The sequence below is a fragment of the Lissotriton helveticus genome, chromosome 7, assembly GCF_964261635.1.
Source record: "Lissotriton helveticus chromosome 7, aLisHel1.1, whole genome shotgun sequence".
Classification (NCBI taxonomy): Eukaryota; Metazoa; Chordata; class Amphibia; order Caudata; family Salamandridae; genus Lissotriton; species Lissotriton helveticus.
In genome coordinates this window covers 51,164,864-51,187,961 of record NC_136068.1, presented here as the reverse complement: position 1 = coordinate 51,187,961, position 23,098 = coordinate 51,164,864, and the positions used below count along the sequence as shown (strand labels likewise).

Here is a 23,098-nt window from a genome sequence, read left to right as displayed (position 1 = left end):
TAAGGGACTGGGTTGCAGAGCATGAGCCTGGGTAGGGTTAAAGTAACTTCAAAAGTCATTGTATCCCAGTGGTGTTTGAAGGAAGAACTTGGTTGAGCAATGGGACACACCACCATGAAGAACTTTGATCAATGGAATATCATAGGTAGGTGTCAATGATAAATCTTCTGACGTGGAACGTCAGATGTATCAACAGTTAACATTACTATGCTGAGTCCCTCATTAGAAGATGTGAAATTTCACCTATAGCAACAACCATGATAATTCAACAAAAGTTGTAATTTGGTGTGGGGTACTCCAGAAACTAGACATTCCTGCTCCCCAGTATATACACTTATACTGCATAGCCAATTGTTAGTCTTTTAACATAGCCTTCTAATGACTCTGGAAAGAGATAAACAAGTGACTGTCTATTGGGCTTGATTTAGAGTTTGGCACTAAACTTTAAGTATGTTGATGAGTTGATGGAGTGGAGTAGCAAAGAGTGGTGTGGCGTAGAGTAGAGCGGCATTGAGTGGAGTGGCATAGAGTGGAGCGGTATAGATCGGAGTGGTGCAGAGTAGAGTGGAATTAAGTGGAGTGGCATAGAGCGGAGTGGAGTCATGTTGCGTAGAGTGGCGTGTAGTGCCCTAGAGTAGAGTGCCAGTATTGTATTGTATTGTATTGTATTGCGTTTTTGTAAAGCGCGTAGCTACCCGGAGGCATCCCAGCGCTAATGTGGAGTAGAGTGGCGTAGAGTTGCAAAGAATGGCACGGAGTGGTGCAGATTAGAGTGCATGGCATAGAGTGGACTGGCAAAACGTAAAGTGGCAAAGGTTAGAGTGGAGTGGAGTGGAGTGGAGTGGAGTGGAGTGGCATTGAGTGGAGTGGTATAGAGTGGAATGGAGTGGCATGGAGTGCCATATAGTAGTGTGGCGGAGAGTGGACTGGAGAAGAGTGGCTTAGAGTAGAGTGGTGTGTAGTGGCATAAAATGGCATAGAGTGGCATAAAGTAGAGAGGCGTAGAGTGAAATAGCATAGAGTGTAGTGGTGTAGAGTACAGTGACATGGAGTAGGGTAGAGTAGAGTGGCTAAAGTGGCATAGAGTGTCATAGAGTAAAGTGGCATAGAATGAAGTGGTGTATAGTGGAGGGGAGTGGCACTGAATAGGGTGGAGTGGCGTTAGGCAGAGCGGCGTAGAGTAGAGTGAGTTAGAGTTGCATGGAGTGGCGTACAGTGGAGTACAGAAGAGTGGAGTGGCATACAATTGAGTGGCGTAGAGTAGATAAGAAAGGCATAGAGTGATGTGGCATATAGTGGAGTGGAGTGGCATTGAATTGGGTGGAATGGAATTTGGCAGAATTGCGTAGAGTAGAGTGGGTTAGAGTTGCATGGAGTGATGTACAGTGGAGAATAGAATAGTTGAGTGGCGTAGAGTAGAGTAGAAGGGCATTAGGTGGAGTGGAGTAGAGTGGAGTGGCATGGCGTAGAGTGGCATAGAGTGGAGTGGCACAGAATAGAGTGGCAGAGTATAGTTGAGTGGCGCTGAGAAGCGTTGCACCGGCTGAAGTGGCGTAATGTGGAATGGAGTAGCATAGAAGGGAGCAGTGTTGAACGAAGTGGCATAGAGTAGTACAGTTGTGGGTGTAAGTACCTTAAACAAGGACCCACATTTAAAATCAATACATGAGGGAGTTGAGTTTGAAAACAGAATGAATGGAGAAAGCAGCATGAGAACTGGAAACAGAGGAAGTGCCCTGGAACATGTACCTCAATCACAGAGCTATAAGTTGGCAGACACTAATCAAGAGAAAGTAATCTGTGCTTGGTCCATGCTCCACAGAAAGAAAAGAAAATGATGCCTGGCGTGCGCTGGCCAATTAGGGTTTAGCAAACAGCAATGTCTCAACAGGTATTACTTAAAGACCATTAGGCCAATTAGGGGGCAAGAAAGAAGAGTGATGATGAAGCCAACGAATAGCAAGTAATTGGCGGGCTCCAAGTCCTTTAGTGCAAGCTGTATCCCTTGCAAGCAAGAGCGCACGTATCCCATGCGCATGATGCGCTGTCGCAGATGAGACCTAAAAAACAGCTGTTCGCAAAATCAATCAAACAAATCTGCCCCAAAGCACACCCAGCAAAACCAATCACAATTATAAAGGCTTAAAAAGATCCTTACCTGGGGCCTGTCTTGCCATACTTTTTACCATAATTGGCATTACTCCAAACCTGCCATTGTCACGATATAAACAGTCCTGCGGTTGTCTTACATTCAGATTGGTCAATACCTTTAAACCTGCATTCTTGAAACCGAAGAGATAGGCAAGTGATGGATATTTGTGTTCTGATATTGTGTTTTAAGTACAAACATCAAAGGAAGGGCAAAAAAAAAATTCTGCTTTTGCTGTTGGATTGTCAAAAAAGAGGAAGAAAGAGCGAAAGAGAGAGAGAGAGAGAAAGAGAGAGAAAGCGATAAGAGGAGACAACCAAAAACATAAAGAAAAAGAGATTGATAGATAAATAAGAGTGGAAGAAAAAGTGAGGGAGAGGCAGAGAGTGGCAATTCAGAATGATAAATAGAGAAAGGAAGTTAGAAAAGTGTGATAGAGATGAGAAAAAGAAAAAAGAGGACGACAATGGGAAAATACAGGAAATCCTAGATAGATAGATAGATAGACAGATAGATAGATAGGCAGACAGACAGACAGACAGATAGATAGATAGATAGATAGATAGATAGATAGATAGATAGATAGATAGATAGATAGACAGACAGACAGATAGATAGACAGATAGACAGAAGAAGCGAGGAAACTGGCAGACTGAATACCTAGTGTTATGGATACAACAGATTCATGTAGTGATGGAACAATGGCTGTACACATGGTTATTACTAGTGTGCGCAGAGGTGGGGGGTGTCCAAGAACAAATGGGGCTGTTATAGATAGGGGACAAACAGGCCGACAAGCATAGATAGGGAATGTCTGAGGGGCGGATTCACAAAACTAACTTAAGACAAAATCCTAAACTTACTACTTTTGGTATTCACAGAAGGCATTTAGTAGTAGTAAAGTTAGAATTTTGTCTTAAGTTTGACTTAGGACAGACTTAAGACAGATTTAAGACAGACTTAAGTCAAAATTAAGACAAAATCCTAACTTTACTACTACTAAATGCCTTCTGTGAATACCAAAAGTAGTACGTTCAGGATTTTGTCTTAAGTTAGTTCTGTGAATCGGGCCCTGAGAGTGCTGAGGAATGCGGGGATGGACAAATGGATGAACTGAAAACTTCAGTATGGAGATATGTGAGTGGCGGGAAAGGTTAAAATATGAGCATCAATGTATGCTAAGTGGATGACTGGGATACATGAGGGAGTAAGTGTGTGGACTTAGAGGTGGATTCATGGATGCTGAGAGCACAGACAAGTAGAGGAATACATTCAAGACGTCTACATCTATAATGCATGTACAGAGCACAAGGATATCTTAAAGGTTTACAGATGTATAAAGCTTTAAATGAACAAGACCCACAAGACCGTGAAGAGTGGAAGCAAAAGGGGGAATTGTAGAGAAGGTAACCAGGACTGTGAGGCAGCTGGTAGGACAGCACCTAGTTCAAGGGTTAGATGGACTGAGGGAGTAAATATTGGTGTACATTTGCCACGCCCTAGAGTCAAACTAACAGAGTTGATCATAAATCAGTGGATGGATGAGCGGATAAGTATGTTAATGAGTAAACTGATATGCTGAGGATGCTCAGAAGAACTTACCATGAACAGGCTGAAGGCATCTGGCTGGTCTTGGTTGCGGGGGTACGGTCGAGGGTATGGCCTGAATGAGCGTCTGCTGCGAGTGAGCGCCCACGGCGGAGGCTCGATCACAGGTTCCAAGGGAACAGGTAATACGGGGATTGGTCGAGGCAGGGGGCGAGGCTTGCAGGGTCGTGAATATTCACTCACGCGGCTTGGGTATCCTCTTTGGTTGAGGAAAGAGAACAGGCTGTACACCTAAATACAGATGTGGGAAGAGACAGGCAGCTGTTAATGGGTAGCAATGTTTGCCACAAGTTACAATTCTGCATATGTTGTTAGATTATTTATTAAACTTGGACTGGAGCGTACTGCAACAGATGTTTACAAAATTCCCCTCAGATTCAGAAGGAAGTAGTCGCTTTGCAAAGGATATTTCAAATTCTTCAGGAGACGGTCTGCCAAAGAAGCATACATGCATGTGACAACAGGGATTCCTGTTGACTGCTTGACCAGGCCACTTCAAGGGATAGTGTTAGTTGGGCCAACTTACAAACTCACCTGCTTAGGTTCTGGAGGTTAGGGAGTTCAGAAGGATGTTCTATACCGGACCATGGTCTAACACAGCTTGCTAAACATCTCAGTTTATCTTACTGGATTCTTTCCAGAGAGGTGTACTCCCTTCATCAAGCGTCAAAGTACTAGTATTAGGTATCAGACGGAGAGGTTCCATCACGCCGCTGCCGCTCCGCCCACGCTGCATCAATTCGGCGCCTACGCGGCTGAATTGATGAGCAGGCGGGGCCGTGACGGAACCACTCCGTCATGAGCACAGCGCGCCCGTGGCTCGTGACGGAGTGGTTCCGTCACAAGCATGGAGGCGCCGCGTGATCCCCCCTCCCCCCAGGACCGCTCCGAAATTACCGCAGCGGCCAAGGGGTTAATGTTTCCAATATACATAGTGGACTTTGGCTTAGCCCCCTTCGGCAGTTGTGTTGTATGATTTTTTTCCTCTCTAGGTTTGAGACACGGTCAATCACATCTTGGATCAGCCTAGAGAAGTCTTTCAAGTTCAAGTTCAAGTTTAAAATTTGTATAGCGCACTACTCACCCAGAGGGTCTCAAGGCGCTTGAGGGAGGGGGGGTACTTTACTTATCGAATATCCAAGTTTTTAGTCCATTTTACCTTCTTGTTATTGGCCACTGGGTGTATCTTTGTGCCTCCTAAAAAGTAGTTCCATTACAATACTTGCAGGACTATTTTATATCTGAAAAGTGTGTTCAATCATATTAAACTATTGATCGCATACTTGTATTGAACAAATTGTCCTGTTTCCGTGTGACTTTAAAACAAGTCTTACTGACCCTGACTTTTATATGACCTTAATAGTTGCTTTTTTATTGCATGGGATGGACTAACTTCAAAATGGCTGTCCTGAAACTTTACAATACCCTGCATTATCCCAGATTTGTTACTGTGACTCAGAGTGGTCACTGCTTCTGTTCAGCCACACCATAGTTGTTGCAACATCACTGAGACTCAGCAATCTGGGTCCTATTCTACCATGCTTTCTTAATACTGTGGATCATTGCAGCCCCTCTTTGCTGTGCTCTGCACCCCTTGATGCTGCTTCACTGGCGGCTCTTCCACTGCCCTGCCTCCCTCCCCCTTTGCCACTGCTTCACTGTAACATCACAATCCTGCCTCACTCCACATCATGATTCGACTTACCATGACTTCACTGCTGCTCTACCCCAGCCGCCCGTGCCTGCTCATTTGACACGCGTGCCAGGCCACTCATTTCATTTCAGTCCTGAGCACTCAGCAGCCCCTGAGATCCACTTGTGCTTGCCTATGCAGTGGTATACAACGCACCCGTCTGCTCTCCTGAATGGTTATGTTTATGAAAAGGTTACACAGTACCTGACTGCTATTACCACCACCACTCCTTTGCCACCACCACAATTACCACTAACACCACTGCCACCAACCACTCCTATCATTACTATCACCACCATTAGGTCCACTAGCATCACCATGAGCATCAGTTCCACCTTTACATCATCGTTACCACTGCCACCAGAGCAATTACCACTAACATTAGGATACGCATCATTACACAATTAAAATCTTCAATCTCTATCTTGAACCATTAGCTCAAATTCTTCACATGGCCAACATCTCCTTCCACATGTATGCCGATGATACCCAGATTTACATTAAAATCTCTTCTCTAGAGATTACCTATCTGAATGACACCCTGATACTGACTGTTCAATAGCTCGCCAACAACTAGCTCAAACTGAATGCCCAAACAATGGAGTTCCTTCTCATCTCCCCCTAAAAACTCCAATGACATCCTGGAATGGATTAACTCGATCACAGCACTCAACTGCACACCGACCATATTGGATTCTGCCAAATCTCTCGGTATAACCTTGGACAGCAACCTGAATATGCGTGAACACTTCAACTCCATGGACAAAACTGCCAGGTTCCACCTGAGCTACTTGAAAAAACTAAAACCCTTCCTTGAAACAGCCGACCTAAAAACTGCAGTTCAGGCGTTAGTTATCTCCAGAATTGAATATGGCTGCTATACTCTATCTAGCCTACAAAAGACTACCACGTCCCCTCTAAAAGGTTGCCTCAACGCAGCAGCTAGACTCTTATCTGGCTCAAAAAAATTTGACCACATTTCACCACATCTGAAAGCCTTCAACTGGCTTCCTTTTGAAGCCAGAATCCAGCTCAAGCTGGCCTGTATCACACATAAGGCCTTGTACACGAACTCCCCAGCATATCTCGCCCAGAAAATCGTGGTATCTGGGAGATTCAGAAACTCCCGGTCTGCCAGAGACCGTGTACTCCAGCCACCCCACTTCCGAAAGGAAAAAACATATAACCAAGCGTTCTCTGGGGCTGCACCAAGAATCTGGAACTCGCTACCATCCTCCATCAGGAGAATACCTTCTCTGTCAATATTAAAAAAGGAAGCTAAAACCTTCCTAATGAGCAAAATCCTCCAATAACTCTCCTTTGTCGCGCATACCGCCTTTCGTCATGTCCTTTGTTTCTGTGCATAATCTCCAGTACTGCTTGGCCTTTTTCCCTGTACCAATTCTCACTCCTTCAAATGATCTGCTGGTTCTCTCTACCTTTTGCTTTCATATCTCCCCTCTATTACAATTGCTGGTTTTCTCTTTTTATCGCTGACATGTCGCTCTGCTGATTATGGTACTGTACTGCTTATTGTATATAACTCTGCCTTTTGCCCTAATGTAGTCAATTCCCTAATCCCCATCCTTGTGTTTTGCTTGTGCCTAACCTGTACATAACATGTACTCCCTGTAAAGCGCTCAGATACCCTAACAGGTCACGTTCGTGCTCTATAAAACCTCAAATAAATAAATAAAACCATTACCACTTCCGCCACCATCATTACCACAAGCACCACCATTGCTAATGCCACCATTACCACAAATTACCATTATTACCACCATTGCCATCAACATCATCATCATTGCCACAATCCTGCTGCACCATTACCATCACCACCATTACTACCGCCACCATTACCACCACTGTATTTACCATCATCATCATAACCCCTACCACCAACATTACTACTATCATTAACACTATGACCATTTACCACCACCACCATCAGTACTACAAACGCCTCTACTCTTACTCCTACCACCACAACATCTGTGTGTGTTTCAGAATTGCGTGCTGGATAGTTGCAAGTACGTGTAAGAGGATGCCTGATGTGGGCGTTCGTGTGAGAGCCATTGTATGTTTGTGTGCAGCAAATAAATCAATAAATCTCACCTTAATGTGGCAAACTCATGTAAAAATAGCAGTGGTACCCATTGCATCTTGAACGTCTAATGCATCAAATAACCAATTGATAAATGGAATGCATTAACTAATCACAGCCTCTTGCATATACTTCAAGCTGCATTCCCGACCATAGTTTTTAGTCCACAGTGCAGCTCTAGACAGAGACCAACAATATTTATTTATTTATTTATATCATTTCTAAAGCGCGCTGCAACCCTACGGGCATCCTGGCGCTGCAATCAATACACAAATCAATCTTGGCCCTGCTCTAATAGAAACAGTCTATATCAAACAACCAGGCCGGGTCTACTCCACAGGGGAACACAAGCAGCCCCAGACTGGTTTCAGCTTCCTTAGGCATCATCTGTGAGGTACAGCTTAAGACCTGTGGCACAGCAAGCATGGGGTTCTTTCCAATGCATATACTTGGCTACTGATGACCTTTTGGGATCATATTCCAGTCCATAATCTTTCACCCACAGATCCAATTTAGATAAAGATCAGTCATATGCAAAAGGCCATACCCCTACAAACAGTAAAACAAGCATGCTTCCCCAGAATGGTTTCAGCATACCTAGGCCTTGTTGATAAGGTGTAGCTTGAGTTCTTTGGGACAGAAAACACAAAACCAACATCTGGGCCTACTCCTTACACCTTGGGCATCCACTGAAACAACCAACCTCCTATTGGAAGTAGGGTGTGACTGAAACTTAACTGTTGGCTTTTACTTGAGACAACATTCTAGTCTATTATTTTGCATCCCCTTTGTTATGCCAGACAAAGCCTAGCCATATGCCATTCCTTTTTGATCTGCTCCAATAGGACCAGTCCATCCATAACTGCTGATTCTGGCTCCATCCAGACAAGCCCACAGTCAACCACAGAAAAATGTTGACCTACTTAGGCCTCATCAGTGAGGCCTATTTTGAGTCCTGGGGCACAGTGAGCATGGCACCCACCACAGGGCATACCTGTCACACCCATGGCATCTACTGAAATAAACAACACAGTGTTAAAAGAAATGCTTGAATGCATTTCACCCACCAGTGATTGCTCGGGTCACATTGCAGTTAGTACATGGTATTTTGCCCACTGTGCCACATTAGGAAGAGACCAATCATATGCAAATCAGTCTTGGTCATGCTCAAATTGGAACAGTCCAGCTCAGACTGGAAGAACAGATCCCCTCCAGATAGGAAACCCAATAACCGTCTGGCCAACTCAGACCTGGGCAGTGAGATACAGCTTGAATCATGTAGCACAGTGAGCTAGGAACGCACATCAGAGGGTACCCATCACCCTGAAAAAAATAGGAGGGGGAAACAGGAGGTGCTCGAAGAAGGTCAGATCTTGAAGCTAAGAGGATGCAAGTGGCATGTTAAATCACGTGCAGAATGAAACAGAGGAAGGACAATGAGGAGAGTGACCCTTTGCTGCAGCGGCACGCCGAAAGACTATTATGAGAAGAGCGCGAGAAAGAAGCACAAGGGGCCATATTATCAAGAAAGGGCGATACACCAGAACCTGGGCTTCTATGGGAATTCACAAGGGCATATTATCAAGTTCATTATCGCCGCTTTAGCGGTAGTTTCCTGCCGATAAAAGCGGCGATAATGTATCGCCCTTTCTTGATAATATGGCCCAAAGTGTGGCCCAATAAAGAGGAAGACAACTTTATATCTAGTCCATAGGCAGTGAAAAAGGCAAGGCTGGAATGTCTTCCTGGAGAGAAAGTGTTCTTTTTTTAAAACATTGGAAGTTAGAAACATGTAAAAACAGATATATTCAAATATACAGTTACATTACAGATGTTGGTTTGATTGTATATACCCTCACAGGGAGCAATTTCTTGTGAATGTTGTGACTAGCATAAAATGAAATTGATTGGATATTTAATCCGGCCTCCCTTCTCCCTCCTTTTCAATGCTAAATTTCTACCGGTGGTTGCAGGTGGGGTCCAGCGGCTCTCATTTTTGGACACCAGCACTTATTTTTCCTTCATAGACTTTGACGCAGAGCAAGTGAGTGAAAGACACGCAAAGGAAAGAGGAAGACGTAAAACGTGACAAAAGAAGAGAGCAGGGACATAGAAGAGTGAGAGAAAGGAGGGCGAGTCTGGTGGTGATTAAACAGGCATACTGTGGAATAACATTACACAGCCTGAGGGCCCGACTCACAGAACTAACTTAAGACAAAATCCTAAACTTACTACCATTTTGGTATTCACAGAAGTTAGGACTCCTAACTTTAGGACTCCTAAACTGAGAAAAGTCCTAACTTTAAGACTTTCGGTATTCACAGAAGGCATTTAGGAGTCCTAAAGTTAGGAGTCCTAACTTCTGTGAATACAGAAATGAGTAAGTGCCTTCTGTGAATACCGAAATGGTAGTAAGTTTAGGATTTTGTCTTAAGTTAGTTCTGTGAATCGGGCCCTTAGTATTCAACACACTGATATTCAATAGTACAGGTGGTGACACCCCAGCACTTATTCTTTTACAAGTTAAGCACTGCTCCTATTCATGTGTTCAGGAAAAACTGATTAATTTTACATGAGCCTCAAGAATGAAAATAGCTACAAAGCTGAGACACCTAGCCTTTACCGGTCACTAGTTGCCTCTGGTCAGCTAGGTCCCTGAGCCACTGCACTTCCTTGCAGTCAGTGCCATTCTAAAACTGAGAGGGTCACATTTGTATACACAACTAGATGTAACTTCCACACCTTGCAAATATCAGACCTGCCAACTCACATGGAGCCACCGTGTGTCACACGTTGTCTCCCTTCACACGGTCACCTGGTGAAGAGCTGATATCACACGGTGGAAGGGAAGTCCGGCAGGAAACCCCTGTATAGAGTGAGTTCCAAGGTCGTAGTTGGAAGCTCTGACCATCCGATATCCATTATGCATGATCAAAATGCCTTAGCAATAATTAGTCTTTTTTTTAGGTTGTTGGAAGGGGGGTAGAAGTGGGTTTTTTGCAGTTCTCAGCACAACCACTTGCCACTTTCTCCCACAATGGCAGTTTGTTTTAGTTGTCAAGTCTGTTCATATACAGTCATCTTAGAAGTTATGTTTGTGATTAGATATACCACAGAAGGGGTGTGGCTTGTGCGTCGTGCAAGATGGCGGCCGTCCTATGAGCTCTGGCAATGTGAGGCGCTGTCTTTGTAAAAGCATCTGGTTCTAGTATGACAAAACGTGCTTCAGACATTTGATCTCCTCATTGTAAACATTTTCTGGTTGCCCCCCTCCGGGTCTGCTACATGCCGTGGTGCTCTGGTGGGGATTTCTGGTAATACGCGAGCGGCCACCATCTTCTCAGCATGCTGCTCGCATCTCGTTTTGCATGCATTCTCTTTACTAAATACCTGCTTTGGGTGCTCAGGAGCTCTCAAGACTCTGCCATTAGACACTGTTGTGTCTCTCACTGCAATTTAACAATGTAAATCCTCATTGGAATTGGAAGTGGATTTGTAAAGCGCGTGTCTACCCAGGGGCGTCCCAGCGCTGAGCTCGAAGAGTTAGCTAGGGAACGGATTTGACCTAGGGGAAGAGCCAGGTTTTCAGGAACTTACGGAATTTTGATCGGTTGGTTTTCCTACGCATGTTAAGGGAGAGGGGGTTCCAAAGCTTGGGGGCATTGTACGAAAAAATGCGTCCTCCTGCCCGCGCCTTCTTGATTCTGGGGACGTTTGCCAGAGAGAGGTGATCGGATCTTAGCTTCCTGTTGGCTTTATATGGTTTGATCAAGGTTTTCAGAATTGGGGGACCCTTGTCCTGGAGAATTTTATGTGTTATGCAGAGCGATTTGAAATTAATTCTCTCTTGGGTTGGGAGCCAGTGTAGTGAGCTTAGGGCAGGCTTGGCGGAGCATCGTTTTTTTGTGCCTGTTAGCAGCCTAGCTGCCGAGTTCTGGACAAGTTGGAGTTTGTTTATGACTGATTTCGGGGTGCCAAGATAGAGGGCGTTCCCTTAATCCAGTCTGGAGAGAATAAGACCCTGAATGAGGAGTTTTCTGGAGGGGGGGGTTGGGGGGGGGTGTAAAAGGGGGAGAATTTTCCGTGTGGTGCGTGGAAGACCAAAGCAGAGTCCCACAGTTTTCCTAGCTTGGGTTTGAAAAGTAAGGTCCTGGTCAAGCCAGACACCCAGGCTTTTTATTTCTTTCTTCAGGGAGGGAGCGTGTCCCATGCAAGTTGGACACATCATTGTGTCCACCTTTACATTTCTGTATCTCACAAGACACCTTTCCTAGGTGGTTTGGAGTTCTGGGAACCTCAATTTGTCACTACTATAGATTGTCCTGTCCTTTGAGGCTGTGAATCTCCTTTTGATCTATTTACTATGTTCAAGTGGGAAATTCACTTTTGGTTCTTAGTCTATGTGGTACTGTCCCTAAGTAGCTGGCCTTCAAGCTTTGCCTAAGTCCTAATTTACTGTATGGGCAGAGTAAAAGCCTTTCAGAAGATTCTTCATCAAACTGCTCACCACGTCAAGCTGGCCAGTGACATACTTGCTGGTTCTAAAGTCCCCATGTAGGAAAGTAGGGTCTGCTTTCATAGTTAACCCCACTTTTTGCTAGGTGCTACGCTGTTTCTGACTAGTCTGACTGGGATCCTCCTAATCAGGACCCCAGTCTCTCTGTTTTCTCCTCTAAATTGTTATGGTAAGTACCTAGGTACATCCCAGATTTGAAACTGGGGTACCCTTATAAGTCCCTAGTATATGGCATTAAGGTACCAAGGGCATAGGAACCCTAGGGGTCCCCCATAGGTTGAAGCATGGATTATGCCACCTATGGGAGGCCATTCAAATTGTCACTACAGGCCTGCCATTACAACCTGTGTGAGCTGGTGCATGCAACACTTACGACAGATATAGGTTTCCTATTTCTAGGGTCACTGCACTTAAAATCTATAAGTCACCTCTACTGCAAGCCTTTTCAATCCTGAAGGCAGGGTGCTTGGTTCTAAGTGTGAGGGTGCCCCTGCATGAGCAGGACACCCCTACAGCCTTCGGAGTCCATTCTCCCGGGTTGTAAGTGAGACAGCCATATAACATATAGAGGGGCACCGTGTCAGTACGCGATGACCATCTAAAAACTGGCTGCAACGAACCCTGTCATGTTTGGTATCAAACATGTTGGCATCATACCTCCCACACCGTAAACGGTGTGGAAGGTATAATTCCAAGCACTAGTGCTCCCATGACCAGTCTTCTAGACCCGAACAGCACAACACAGCTGCTGCCGACCAGAGACATGATTCTGCCCTCTTGCTGCTCAGCCAAGCTCGAGCAGCGGAAGGCAGAACAATAGGTATCCTTTCACAGGGAGGTGTGACCATCTCCCAGACAGGGTTTAGTGTATTGGAGCCAGGTGGGAGCACATGCCAGCGCCACTCAGTCTGCTTCAAGGGCACATTTGGTGCCTCCTCGCATAGTCCAGTTCAAACCAGCTCTGGTGCAAAACTGGACAAAGGACATAGGAGTATCCTCCCCACTGTGCAATTCCTCCCCAGGGCTTACCTGAGGGTGGGTCCCTAGATTCGTTGTGGGACACAATTCAATTTAGAAACCACTTCAACTTCGACCTTCTGGGCATTCTGGACTTTGCTGGACTTCACTTTGGGCATCAAGAGGAGGACTCTTGCTGCTCCTGATCTCTTCGCCCTGCTCGTCTGCTGCAACGCCCATGCCGGTGCTCCATACAGGAAACCTTCCAAGGCCTGTGGGCATCCAAGACACCTGAAGGAATCTCCCTTGAAGTGAAGGAGTCACTTCCCTGCATCTGCAGGCACCGCAACGTAGCTGACCGGTCTGCTGATCCTGGTCTCCCGCAGACTCCGAAAGGCTCAGCAACACAGGTGGTGATTCTTCACATCCATCGAGACCTATGATGGATGTGACCTGTTTTTCACCAAGTTTGAGTGAGTATCCATCGTTGGAGCCGCAGGAACCGAACCCTGTTCACTGCATCAACTTGCAGTTGCAAAGGCTTGATGGCTTCCTTCCACCAAGATTTTCGGGCTCCAAGTAGCCACAACATCAAGCATCTCCAGTAACAAAGATCTTTGTCCTCACCACATCACTTGCATGGTGGGCCTGCATCTTTGTTGAGCTGCTTGAGGTCCTCTTGCGACTCCAGTGACTCCGGCCTTTAGGTCCTCTTGAGGGTCATATTTGAACTCTTTGGGCTACCCTGATTGCTCGGTGCCTGCCCTGACTCCCCTGCTTGTGGTGAGTCTCCTGGACCTTGCTGATCCCGACATCGTACCTTCTTCAACTTTCATGTTGGTTGCAGTTGCTAAGGCTTGTTAGTGCTCCTGCCAGACACCGACTCCTCAACTCTCGACATCCGACGTGGGACAGCTTGGGTACATTCCTGGTCTTCCACAGCGTCACCTTATCCACACAGCTGCAGTTTCAAGTTCACCGTCAGCTCTCCTGCAACACCCGACATTGGTGGACATTCTTCTTCCAGGCCTCCTGGTCACTCCTGAGTGGCATAGACTCTGTCCTCTCTGCTTGCAGGTTCTTCACATCTTGAATCCATCTTTGGGTTCCACTGGACACTTTCACCTTCCCCATCAGTGGCATCTTCCTGAAGTCCTCCATCTCCATTGGGGTTGACAGCGTTTTCTGACGCAACTTCAAACCTATGCACCCAGCTTCCCTGGTGCAGGTATCCTGGTTCCTAAGGTATCTATGGGTGTTGAGTCTCTCTAACCTTTTGTCTTTTAAGGGGTTTCTTCAGGGTCCACTGGCAAGGGTCCTTCTTTAAAATTGCAACCGCGACTTACCCACTGACTTGCATTGATCCCGCGGTCGTGTTCCCACTTCGCACAAGGCCTCCGTGGGGCTCCTGGTTACTTACCTTGGGTGGTTCCTTGGTTCCCCTGCACTTCTACGTCTTCTGGGTATAGTAATGACTCAAGTCATGGTTCGCATACAACTAATTTAGTATATGGTTTGGTCTCCCCCTGGTGACCACAGTGTTTTACTTGCCACTTACCTGTTTTTATCGTAAGATGTTGTGTGCATTGTGTAATTCACTGGCTAGGAGATGTCTGTATGTGTTAGTGAGTGACCTATAAGAAATCAAGTGCAAGGTGTCCACTTACATAAGTGTTCAGCATATACTGAGCCAACCTTTCACACACCTCCTCTAGCACAACATTTAAGAGGGTAAGAAGCGACCCTCCTTCACCCAACATGTCTTCTCTTACCCAGCTCTGGATATTATATTAGATTAGGTGAAATGCTGCCAACCTTTTATGTGTACCACCAATTGAAACTTAAACAAATTGAGGTTCAATGGATTATTATGTAGGGTGTTACATGGTTGAAATGGAACAATGCTTTAGCTCTCTTCAAGCTATGGCCTTAAAATAATTTTGCTTAAAGGAGAGATCCAGAAATGTAAACTCCACACAGAAGATTTGGAGAACAGAAATCATCGCAATAATCTTGGCTTAAATGTTCTCCCTGAAGCACTCGAGGGTTCTAGTCTTCTTGACTTTCTGAAGAAGTTACTTCCAGAGCTTCTTGACCTTCCTACTGCTTCTCCTCTCAATTTGCAGCATGCACATCACCTGGGCAGACTTAAGCCTAATTTTTCTAAACCTAGAGCAATAATGATACTTTTTCTTGAATTTCTGGATCTTCCACGCTTCCTGAAAGCTGCCAAGGATAAACTCCATCTTGTTTGCTCGAGCCATAATATATTCATATCTCAAGACATTTCCAATGTGACCAATGCAAAACGGAAGGAATTTCTTGCTTTTAGACCTCAAATGCGACAGCTGAAGATCTATTATTTTATCCTACACCCTTGCTTATGCAAGATACATTTATAAAGGCTTTTTAAATCCTTTGATAACCCAGTTAAATTAAAAATGTTTCTCCAGAAGATTACATCTTAAGTTATGGGCACCACTGTTCAGAAATCTTAAAGGACTCGCATACAATTAGTTTGACATTTTTGTCTTTTTTCTACTTTTATGCATAGTGGCTGTTAATCCATATTTTATTGGACCTGATATTTGCTGTTTTTCTTGTTATGGTATCAACAAGTCTCGTACCTTTGAGATTTCGATACTTATCCATGATCTGTTTCTTTTTCTGCTTTTTATGTATTCCATGTCCAATGTTTTCTTGCTTTTTCTGTGGATAGACTCTACGAGTGCTTATATGATATTAAATTTATTTTTTTCTGTCTAAATGGTAGAGGGCTCAACACAGAGCATGGCGTCACCAATGTGGCTTTCTTAAGACGTGCTGCAGGCGCTGCCAGAATGTTTTTCAATATTCTTAGTCTGGCCGGGAAGACTGATACTCCTCTTGTGGCCTCATCTCTGGATGCTGATAAAGTTTTAGACCACATTAATTGACAATTTTTGTTTACTACTCTTCGTCGGCTTGTGCTATTGTTTTTGTTAACAGATGCTTTTCTCTTTACTTTCTTTTCCACAGGGGTGCTAGGTAAGGATATCCACTTTCCCCTGTTATTTGTCCTCTACTTAATACCCTTTATATAAAGGTTTTGATGCAATAAACTTATCTCTGGCTTTAGACAGGGTTTCCTAGAGGTTGAATTATCCACCTATGTGGAAGACATTCTCATTTATATGTCCAATCCTCTGACCTCCTTGGATCCTTTCCAACAAGAGATGTCATTATATTCTAATGTCTCTGATTATAAACTTAATTTGACTAAAACTGAAATGTTACCATGGAACTCTCTTTGCTATCAATATATGTTTGCCGATACAAATGTTGATTAGTTTCCCTGAAAAAATTAAATATCTTGGAATTTGGCTTTTCTCCCTCCACATCGGATACGCTAAATCACAATTTCAGGACATTAAAAATCCAGAAGACAATCATTACTTTTAACTTGGCCTCCATTGCATTTATCATGGTGGGGAAGATTCAATATCATTAAATGATGATTGTACAACACCTCCTTTATACCATTTCTATGTTACACTTTAAAATCTCTATCTACTATTTCAAATAAATCGACTATGTGCATTGAATTACTATACAGTAAAAAACACCCATGTATTGCCTGCTCTGAACTCAAATGTCCAAAGTGAAAAGGGGGTATATGATTCCCAGATTTTAAACTTTACCATTCTGCTCTTTTGTTTCGACAATTTAAGGTTTTTGAATAATGGTTTTCAAGATCAACCCATTGCAAGACGGATTTCCTTCAAAGATGTTGTTTATATGTTAAATTGTACTTTTATCTTTAAAGACCTCATTTTAAAATATTCACACCATTTACTTCTTAAAATATATTTTGCTAACTTTAATTTCTGACAGTTTTTTTTATATTCCTCTATTTGGCACAATACATTTCTTAACACCATGCGTGCGGCGCATTTTCCCGCTGTGCGCTGAAGTTTTTAAAAACCCGCGGTTCATGACGAGCTCAGCTCGTCATGAGCGTACGAGAGGTGTACCTCATGACGAGCTGAGCTCGTCATGAGCGTCGAAGGGGTTAAATTACTTCACAGATCTTTTTACTTTAAACATTGGAAGGAAACGTGTATAATATTTGCCCACAAATGTGTGACAGATAATTCTATTGCATCTTTTGAATATTTATGATTACATTATCAATTACCTGACTCCTTCTTGATGGAAGATTTATTTATTTATTTATTTATTTATTGCACTTATAAAGCGCGCTGCTACCCGAAAGGGTTTCCCAGCGCTGAGAACATGTGGAGGCAAAAACTAAATAAAGCAGCAGACAAAAGGGAGCACAGAGATCAAGCTTAGTCACTAAACAGAAATATCTTTAAGCCTCTATGAAAAGATAACAGAGATTGACAGTCCTGAAAGGCAATTGGAAGAGAATTCCAGAGCCTTGGGCCATGACAGACAAATGAACGACCTCTCATACGGACAAGTTGAAATCTTAGAACTGAAAACAGTGAGAGGCTAGAAGATCTCAACTGTCAAATCAGAACGTAAGGTGTAACCAGACTTTGAATATAAGAAATGGCAAGGCCATATTTGGTACAAAATATATAACATAGGGCCTTCAACTCAATACACTTGTTAACACCAAGCCAGTCGAGTTTGTGGAGCAGTGGGGACACAGAAGCATATAGGGCGGATGGAAAAGAGCCAAGCAGCAGCATTTTTAGGACTTGCAAGCAATGTATTGAGGCTTTCTCAGCGCCCAGGTACAGCACATTGCCGTAGTCTAGCCTGGAGATTACTAAAGCCTGCAGAACCATTCTCTGAGCTTGGGATGGAATTAACCAGAGGAATTTTTTAATCCACCTAAGAGTAGTAAAGCAAGATGCCGCTACACTGGAGACCTGAGGCTTGAGGGAGAGCTTTTTATCAATGACAAAACCCGGGTTTTTGACTTTGGGGAAAGAGGCAGGTACCGGGCCCAGATTATCAGGCCAATGTTTAATTCCCGAAAGCTACGGGTTATTACTCAGAATGAGCACCTCAGTTCTGGTGCTATTAAGCTTAAGAGCATTACTAGACAGCCACGAAGAAACATTCCTCAAATCAAGCTGCAGCAAAGAAGGATCTTGATGTTGGGCAGTAGAAAAGGAGAAAACAATCTGGGTATCGTCGTCATAGGACAATATAGACAAACCTCACTTCTCACCAATGTCGGCCAAAGGGCGGACATATATATTGAAAAGTAATGAAAAATAATGGGCTCAGAATAGGAACTCCGGCGGTTAAGGCTCGAGTGTTAGACCTCCCTTTGTTCAAAAAGATCTGAAATGTACGGTCCTTTAAGAAGGAGCCCAGCCACCTCAGACCTTTAATGCCTGAGGCTTCGAGACGGTCTAACAGAATGGAATGAGACACCATATTTAAAGCTGTGCTCAAATCCAGTAGGATGAAGGCAGAGGTACCTCCGGAGTCAAGTTGTAGCCTGAGGTGTTCTGTAACCCCAAGAACAGCAGACTCTGTACTAAAGCCATACTGAGAAGAATGCAACAAATTGTGAGTATTAACATAGGAAGATAGTAGAGTATTAATGTGTTGCGCCAAAATTTTAGAAAACACAGGCAAAAGAGAGATAGGATGAAAATTAGACCAACAGAGGGGGTGAAGACCTTCCTTTTTTAAAAGAGGGAAAACAAGTGCATGTTTCCACTGCTGGGGAATCAGACCTGTGCTAAGTGAAGTATTGAGAAGGTTAAGAATCACAGAAAGAATCGAGTTGTCCAGGAGAATGAGTTTGGACGTGGGGAGAGGATCAAGAGGTGAACCAGACTTTATAGATCTCAGTAACAGCTTCAAGGAAGGCAAATCCAAAGGAGGCCAAGAACTAATCTATGCAGAAGACTATTAGATGATTTCCTCTTCTATTCATAGTTTCTTTTCCAAAAAACAAATGCAACCTGACTCTTTAGCACCTCTTCCTGTTACATCTTTAGATTTAGTTGTACAGGACACTATTCCCGAAGCTGCCCTTATGCAAAAGACACCTAATGTCCTCTATCTCCATTAGAATTAAAATTCTCTGGAACTGATGTGGGAAGCCGATCTATCCATCTTGTGTTCTACACAATTCTGGGACACAATCTGCCTTAGACTATTCGCTACCTTTAAAGCTGCTTATATTACACAGTTCCTCTTGTTTATTTATGATAGATCTGTTATAAACCCAAAAACTGTCACCAAATTTGACTTATCTGCTTCCCCTTTATCCTGATCATGTTCTAAATATACCTGTTTTTAAATTCATATGTTATACAACTGTTCTCATATTAAATTTGTTTGGACTTTGGTTTAGTCTAAATGTGTAAATATATTTCAATGTAATGTACCACTTACACTGCAGAAGGTTTTCTTCAGACATTTATCTCCTAATGTTGATAATTTATCTCCCAAACCAATGTTACTTGATCTTTTTTATTGCAATTGCTTTTAAAATTATACTTTCAAGTTGGAAAGACTTTCCTACCCTATCTGTGTTCACATGGTGACGTTTTATATATAATGAACATAGAATACATACTTTATCCTCTCTAACTTTACATCAGAAGATTAGATCTGATTTATGTTTTTTTTACTTATTTTCTTTCCTTGCACTGATCAGTCTCATAACTCACTCATTTTCTTATATATCTCTTCCTTTTTTCTAGTGATTATTTTCTTCCTTGTTCCCTTTCCTATCTGTTTTCTTTTTTATATATAAAATGACTAAATTACATAGTTACATATGTTTTTCTCAAATACATGCAATACTTTTAATTTACAGCTAATAATAAGAATGTTATGTATCTTGTTATTGCGGTTTGAATTCTCAATAAAAAATGATTTAACTGAAAAAAACTATACCACAGAAGTTTTTTTTAAAATTCAGGTATGTAATGACTAAGTTATTGCATCTGTCACCTATTTTTACTTCTTGGCGCAATTAGGCCTGCATAAATATTATATATCTTTAAATGTTACATGTCAGTAAGCATATTAGCGCAGAAGCAATGCTTTGTAGACAGTTACATTTTAAATTCACACTGCGGTTATTCATGCTGTATATTCCCTGTATGAAAAAAGAGAGCTCTTTGTCATTTTACACTCAATCCAGGTATAAAATTCCACTCATTCTAAACAAGCACTGTCAAAGCCAATCTGTCTTGTCTGTAATAAGCAAGCTCAGATCAGTTGATTTTGCCAATGCTCGGTTGCAGTGCAGCCTTGGGGAAAAATAATATTGGTCTTCTCTCTGTCTGGGATAAGAGCCAAAAAAATGAGTTTGCTACAAAAAGTTGTGATTTTTGTGAAAATGTTATCACACGGCTGCCATTTTGTAATGTATAAAAAAGTATACATTTTGTCACAAAATTGTCATATACGTGAAATCATTTTCATCAAAAAAATACCATGGCTGAATAAATTCTTTGGAAGGACTCAGGTCTGGCTAAACATCAGGCTTTTTGGCCAACCCCCACCCTGTATGAGTGGAAAACATCTGAATCCTATGCCTATTAACATATGCAATGCACACCATAACTGGAATGAATTTAGGAGGAAATGGAGGCTCTCTTGTTAGATATAAGGGAAATAGTAGGGGTGATATCTCCCCACACTAATAGCTGGGGCGCAGCCTTAGCCTCATTACTAGTTATTTGTTCACATGGGGTAAGAAGACCCTAAAGCAGAACTAAGGCTCTGGCTGCATCAATGGGTGGATGGGGACCTGTAAAGATGGACACAAGACTGCTTTGGAGTATGTTGTTGCGGCTATGAGAATGGATGGGTGCATGTAAGCCGCAGTCATACGTAGGAAGAGAAAAGAAGTAAACATGGAGTTATATAAGTTAAATATGGGAGGGGTGCTCTATTTTGTAGCCAATTAGGAGTACACTTGTCTTTTATGGCACGGATATTCATCTTGAATAGTTGAAGGACTTTTTTGATAAATTAGAGAAGGGTATGGTTTAGTGGGGGGCAGGAGGCCAGAAAAAACATCTTTGGGAGGGGCCTGGGGGATTCTGGATGCCAGAATGGTCATGTGTTGGGGTTTTGCGTCACTTTAATTTCGGAGTTCAAAGTTGTTAAAGTTAGAAGACACTAAAGTGAGCCCTACCCTAGGGTGTAAAAGGTGGCTTCAGGGTCCTTTATTTAAGAATAAGGACAGTAGGATCAAAATGAGAGAATCTGGACATGATGCTGGAGTGGGGACCAGGAGGCTGAGAAGGAGAGTGAGAGCTGTGACCTTTGAGAGTGAACATGTGGTAAGTGGATGGGATTCAGGCAAAGAACACATTGTTGTATAACGTGGGGGGAAATAAGATAAACTAGGATGCTCTTTATAGCATGCTCTGTGTCATTTTGTCTGCCCAAGATGGCCTCGGATGGTGGGGATCTCTCCCTAATTTTTTGGGGTTGTGGACATATGCAGTGGGTCCCTTGTTTACCAGCTGGCAAAGCATCTGCACTACAAATATCATGGACTACCGTGTCAAAGGTCGCGTGACACTCCTGCAACAGCACCGGTGTTGGAGGTGCTGTGCAGCAAGAGGAGGCTCATCCTAGCCTCCCTTCTTCTGTTCTTCACTGGATTTGCCTCACCGCAAGGCTAGGGTCAGGTGGGGCAAGAATATGTGAACTTTGGAGATGATGGTTGGGGATTCTTGTGCATGACCAGTAGAGAGTTGCATTGTCGTTGAGGAGCCCTAAGAATATCTCCAGATGGTGTTGCTCAACCATTAGAAGTTATACTATAATGATATCAAAAAGATGAATCAGTCAGCCCTGCCCTGTGGCTAAGATTGTGGGCTTAGAGTTCATTGGATAAGAAAGATGCCCATCAGTTTAGCAATGAGTGATGTCAGCATGAGGCTTGTTTGAGAGGTCTGGGGTAGAGTTAGGAAACCATAAGTTATAGATATGAAAATGAGGTGAAGGGGATAATGCACTGAGTCCAATGGGGATGGGTTGATTTGTCCTTAGAGGCAGCAGGGATGGTGTAGGGATTAAGAGATATATGTTTCCTGTTTATGGCATGCTCTTGTAAGGAGATTCAGCCGAAAATGAGGTAAATGTGAGTGTTGCCAGACTGTGTAGGATAATCGCTCCCAAAAGCAGTTTCCTTCCAATTAGATTTGAATGTGATCACCAAATGAATCCCTGCTGAAAAAGGTACACCAGTTCAATGTGAACTGAAAAGTTGATTAACACCGTATGTCGGCCATTGTTGCGAATTACGAAGGAAAACCAAAACGACAAAACTGCATCTAGTATGACCAATACAGAAGGGGACAATCATTGTTACCAGGTGCAGCATCACCACATCATCACCAGTCTTCCCATGCAGAATGACAAAAAAATGGCAAGTGCACTTGGTGTATGAGCATCAATTCCTGAAGATTTTGTGAATATTCTGAAAGCGTTTCCCTTGAGAAATTCTGCCTGCTTTTAACAGGCAAAATATGACTGTGGGCAGACCCAAGGTAAAGGTTTAACCTCAGACTTGCTAACTTGGATGTAAACGATAGCTTTTTTATCTTAATCTCAATTTTAGGGCTTGTGTAACGATGGCCATAGTGTGAACTAACTTGGGTGCAGAAGAAAACTTTATGGTCCAATTTGTTTCCATACACCGATTACCCTAAAGCGACGCCTGTGGACGTCATTTACGTGTTGCCAGCGGTCGCAGCTGCGACCTCTGGCTTGCCCCTTGCTACCCCTGGCATTGCTTTTGCAACCCCTGGCCTCAGAGGTGGCAACATCAGTGCCTGGAACACAGAAGCAGCTCTTCCCAATGAAGACTGGTTGGAGCTCCACTTGTCTAGTTTCTGTCAATTTTTTTATATACAAATAGTGAAAAAAATAGTGAATATTATTCACTATCACTGTAATAAAAAATGAAGTACATTAGATGGAATATGACACTATCTGGAAACTATGGTAAGTAGAAAATGTTGTATGCATGCTTGTGGTGAGTCTGCTTATGTGTGTGAATGTGTTAGTATGTGTAAGCATGCATGTGTGAGTCAAAGTAAAGGTCAAATGGCGTGCAATGTC

At 43.2% G+C, this 23,098-nt stretch overlaps 1 protein-coding gene across 1 annotated transcript in view; it reads right to left on the bottom strand.

The window, feature by feature from the left end:
- LOC144768912 (alpha-2-macroglobulin-like protein 1) overlaps nt 1-23,098 on the bottom strand; it is a 169,214-nt gene that overhangs the window by 77,474 nt on the left and 68,642 nt on the right. The window contains exons 15-16 of the mRNA XM_078652922.1: nt 3,752-3,988; nt 2,159-2,282 (exon numbers count right to left, since the gene is read on the bottom strand). Coding sequence (XP_078509048.1) covers nt 2,159-2,282; nt 3,752-3,988 — 361 coding nt within the window. The remainder of the gene's footprint in view (nt 1-2,158; nt 2,283-3,751; nt 3,989-23,098) is intronic.